This window comes from Syngnathus floridae, chromosome 3 (genome assembly GCF_059516105.1).
Source record: "Syngnathus floridae isolate MCC-2025c chromosome 3, RoL_Sflo_1.0, whole genome shotgun sequence".
Lineage (NCBI taxonomy): Eukaryota > Metazoa > Chordata > Actinopteri > Syngnathiformes > Syngnathidae > Syngnathus > Syngnathus floridae.
This window is the reverse complement of record NC_142415.1, coordinates 9,899,018-9,904,164: the sequence shown is the minus strand read 5'-3', so window position 1 is coordinate 9,904,164 and position 5,147 is coordinate 9,899,018. Positions and strand designations below refer to the sequence as shown.

The following is a 5,147-nucleotide window of genomic DNA, read 5'->3' as shown; positions in this document are numbered from 1 at the left end:
TTTTGTTGTTCAGTCTAACCTTGGGTCACAGAGGAAGTCAGCGCTTTCTCCATCTGCCCTCCAAACGAGCCACTCTCTGAAGGAGGGATGGCACAGCATGCGTGTGCCATCTCTGCGTTTCACCTGCCGGCACGTGTAAAACACAACAACTTTTGAATTTTAATTAGTCAACTTCCCAAAAGATGGGTTTGCCCTTAATTTCAGCTTCCTTTTAGATGTAAGTAACGGGCACTTGGTGCTTGCCTACTGAATATGATCATAACATAAGGAGTGAACTGTTATACTCATTAGATAGAAAATTATTATTTTTTTGTACTTGGGGCGGATGTGTTTCTTTAATATACAAACTAGTATGTTATGTAGAAAATAGATTGACATTTTGACGTGAACATTTTTCAATAGTTTTATTTAATACTGCTCTCGCTATTTGCTGAGGATAGGGCCCACGCTGGCCCACAAATAGATAAAATCTGCATATGATTATAGGCATCAATGATATTACCCACATATTACAATTATATTATTAAATACACTGAAGGAAAAAAAATCTTCACACAAAAATGTCTTCAAAAATTGCTGATAAACTATTTACAATGACACCAACAAGGAGGATATGATAAGAAAAAAACTCCGTCCAAATTAAATAAATATTGAGAAAATAAGGGGGGGGTCCATGATAATGCAAATCTGCAAGTGCCGAACCATGAACATGCAGGGATCGACTGCATAAGTGATTTGATTACTGTTCCAGTTGTATTAAAACAAATAATAATAAACCAGATGACACGTTAACAGTATTGGTTTATCTTGATAGCTTTTAGTAGCTCAAAATGATATGATAACATGCAGTGTTGTGTAGATCAACTTCAATCTTGTAGTGCAACACTTCTACAAGTTTGTAGTAGTAGGTGTATAAATCATCAAAAATCAATATTTTGGGCAGAAATAGATGGCCCCAAAATGAAATTTTCCTCGAGAGCAGCTCAGAGTCTCACCATGAATTCAGCCAGGCTCTCTAATCTCTGCTGAAAGTCCTTCCACTCCAGCTCCCCCCTCATGCTGCCTGCATTGAGCGCCCGGAACATTTGTTCATCCGTCAGCGGGTGCAGCGACGCCAGTGCCACATTTAGCACTGGAAGCACTCGTTCAAAGTCGTCTTTGTCTGGGAAGTTCACGCGGCACATCAACAGGTACACCTAACACAGATGGACGTCTTAGAATAACGACTGATGACATAGCAGGTAAGCAAAAAACCTGAGAATGCAATTTTTGTTGGAGGAATATGGAAAATGGAAATGTGGCAGCAGTAAAGTAGCAAGAATTTGTGGAATAATAATAACATGAAAATTATTTGAGGGGGGGCAGAATCAGTTCAGCATTTATGCAGTAATGATTTTAAAAAAATCACTTAATATGGCAAGCATGTAAAGCTTTCATACAGGCCTTGTTCATCTGCTGCTCTCCTTCATACTCTTCATCACACAGCATCAAAAGGCGTCAGTCAGCTATTTCCGGGCCCTTTCTAAATCTTTCATCTCTGATCACAGACATCAACTTTGTGTTTGTGTGAAACATTTTGCAAACCCCCGTGTTGCTCTGTGCCTGTTTTTGTTTCTGTCTACATTGGGCCTTGTTCATCACCAAATGTGTTCTTTAATTCTGCTAATGTACTTTTTCCACAAGATTGTAGAATGAATCCTACAGTGTTTTCCTCTCAGGGATTTGTTCTCCGGCGCACACTCAACAGCATGTTGTCAACACACTTTAGCTGACAACTTGATTGGACAAAACAACTGAATTTTGCTTAAGCCCATATTCCCCTGAGCGGCAAACGAATGCAAGAGTAGCGCATATTGATTGTTTTGTCATAAAAAACCCTCCCAAATAAAACAAAAAAAACTCAGACTTACCATAAACCCTCTCATAAAAATCCAATAAACTCTCACATCGACAACATCTAATGCAACAACAAACTCTGGCACAAAAAACCCTCTCACACAAAAATCCCACACCCACCTAAAAAAAACTCTGCTCGTCATGTCTTGCACAAAAAAAAACCCTTACTAACACCAAAATAGCTTCAAACTCACCAAAACTTTCTCACACAAAGAAACTCTAAAGCAAAATAACTAAATCACAGTAAAAGAACTTCTTAATTAAACAAGTAAAAGTATGGACGCTCGCATTTGACTAACCTCTGATAGCGACACTGGCACAACCAGGTAGTTTCCCCCTTTCAATGCTAGATGCCCCTTGTGGAACAGATCCAGGGTCAGCTGGAGGTAGAGGATGGAGCCATTGCTGCGTGTGGTCAAGTGACTGCTGAACTTGCTGAGGAGCAGAAGATCAGGTGCCGAGCCTGTGGCCGTGGTGACGTTTGCGGCGATCTGGGCACTCCCGTTCACCCGGTGATGAATGTAGTCGCTTAGGTCAGCTCCCAGATCGCTGCTGTCGGGCAGAATGTCTAGCGAGATGCCAGAGAACGGCAGCAGGGTGGTTATTTCCTGCAAGAAGAAAACGAAACAAAACAATTTTTCTTTCGGCATTTACAAGCAATTTCTACCGAAATTTTAGTTGTTATTATCAACTCATTGAGACACATGTCAGCAGCTTCTCACTCGCTAAGCCTGGACACCTTGCTGGCTGTTATATTGCTTTTTTTTTTTAAATAGAGGTGAAATTATTAATTGACCACTAAATGATTATCAAAGTAATTGATCATTATTTTTGCGAATCGACTAATTAAGATATCTTTTTAATTGAAATTTGCAGAAATTTCATCTTAACAGTATTTTTATTTTCCTCCACAGAAGGCGACTCATTGTGTTATATCAACTAAAACAGCAATTAATGATTTTTGCATAGATAATTTGTATTTGTGCGTTTTCTGTGCTGTCAATTTGAAACAATGTCCCAGTTTTGAATTGAGATGGAAATTTTAACTTTTTTGTCATATTCATCAATTAATCAACAAAATAATTGACAGATTAATCAATTAATAAAATAATTGTGAGTTGCATGCATCCTTAATATCCTTGTTGGTTTCCACGAGTTATGATGTGACAGCGGCAGGATTAAATTGGCTAAATCCTCACTGAAGGCCCACATAGCAAATCCACCAGCCGCCACTGTTCAACACAATGTGTGAAATGTTATACGGGTGAATAGATACTACTAATGCTCCAACAAGGTCTCAGAATGACAGGGAAGGTGGGATTGTACGTGTGTCTTTTATCGTTATCCGTCATTGTTTAATGCCTGCTAACGTGTGATGGACGTCCAAATGTGTTTGGAGCTTTCCAAATCACTAATTCAATTATGTAACCGAGTGGCTGCTTGACAAACTGCAGACTCACAACTGACTCCGCGTAGTATTGACATGCGTTCACGCTATAATCCATACAGCATTTGGAGTTTTTGGCTTCGGCTTTTGACAGATGCAGCCACTGTTTGCTGGGATTAGTGAGCAGATTGAGCATCAAATGCAATGTCTATACCATGGCAGTGAGACTGTACGTCAAACATCCAACAAAGAGGAGTGTAGAGAGATAATGGTATGAAGAACAGTCCTCAAATTTCACCTGAAAGTCCAATGTCCTCAACTTTTTTGTGAGGAGTGCATGGTTGATTTGCATGGCTGACTCACCAACAGGCCCGTCCTCACTGTGACCACAAGCTTGAGCCAGACGGGGAACTTAGAGACGATCTTGGTGATGAAGGTGGCTATGGTGTCCCCGTAGTCCGGTTTATGAAATTCAGCCTCATTGAGACTGTCAACCAAGATGATGTAGTCTTCTTCAGGCAGCCTTCGCTCTGAACACATGCGGAAAAGCAAATAAAGTGCCTGGGATAACATGCCACTTGTTTCTACTATACGGAAAAACAAAGCTAAGATATGGGTCATGCAAAAAATACAGAACATGTGCTAAATTGAGTAAATTATAGTTGCTGTGAGACAAACTGAAACTCTACAGAAGTATTTCTGAAAACGATTTAAAACATTTGATAGCTCTTAAATAGCTTTCTTGATGACTAACTTACATTGCAAACATGAAGTCAAATGTGCTATTTTGGAGGGATGATTTTTGTTAATAGTTCGTCTACCACGTAATTCTAAAAAACATTTCATTTTCATTTTTTTTTTTTTTATCATACATGCTTTAAATAGTGGTAATTAAGCTGTGAGGTTTTGCCTCTCCTCATAACCCTGTTACTAAAACTTTTTTGGGCAAAGAGAACAAAAAGTGAGCTTGATAACCTGGGAGAAATTAGATCACACAAATTGCTCCAACCCTCGGTAGAACTAACATAAGTCCTCTCTTCAATTTTTCATATTTTTCAATGTTTCCAGCCGCACTAAAAACAATGCAAACCTGTTAATCATATTATTAGGATTTTTTTTCGATAGCCTTTTTCTTCTTATTTTATTATATAGTCAAGTTTTTTCTTGGCCATATAGTATAGAATTAGTTTTTAAATCAAATTTTACTCTCTTTATCTAGCTGAAAATATAATTTTTTAAATGTGTTTAAAATGTGTTATGTTTATGCCTGAGTATTTATATGAAGGGTTGAGCCAAATATAGCAAAATGATAAGACGAATAAAACCTCATAAAAAGTATACCGTCGATGGTTGAACAGGATGAAAGAAATTATATGATGTTTTGTTGGCTGCATACGTAAAACATTTGGTACCTTTTTCAAAACTGCCCTATGGTTCTGGAATGACTATATGTACCGGTACTTTAAACTAGTATATTCGTTTGAATATGTGCATCTTTGTTTTCCAACAAGTCTAGGTGGTGAAAGTGGAGCTATTGATTATATCCTACTGAAAAGGGCTGGATGACATCGTTGTTTATCCTCCCCAAACAGGAAATCCATCTTATGTATTATCGAAGCTGTCAATGGAGCCATACAAGCAGGTGAAGACACACACATGCTCTCAAGAGGCACAAGGGCTCTTCATTTTTTCCTTAACCTGCTTAATAGAGATGGAGGAGACACAAGACTCCTTTGTTTGGATTCAGCAGGGCTGGGCTATAATAAACACATCAATCCAGCTTGACTGACTGTATCATAAAACACTGAGCTTGCTAATATGGCCAAAGTGTTCCACCGTCTCTGCCTCAGCGTATTGAGCGACC

The 5,147-nt window shown here is 38.7% G+C and overlaps 1 protein-coding gene across 1 annotated transcript in view; it reads right to left on the bottom strand.

The window, feature by feature from the left end:
- Positions 1–5,147, bottom strand: part of LOC148400415 (protein TANC1-like) — a 42,077-nt gene that overhangs the window by 15,072 nt on the left and 21,858 nt on the right. Inside the window, exons 12-15 of the mRNA XM_088370907.1 lie at positions 3,647–3,813; positions 2,196–2,504; positions 996–1,196; positions 20–123 (exon numbers count right to left, since the gene is read on the bottom strand). Coding sequence (XP_088227033.1) covers positions 20–123; positions 996–1,196; positions 2,196–2,504; positions 3,647–3,813 — 781 coding nt within the window. The remainder of the gene's footprint in view (positions 1–19; positions 124–995; positions 1,197–2,195; positions 2,505–3,646; positions 3,814–5,147) is intronic.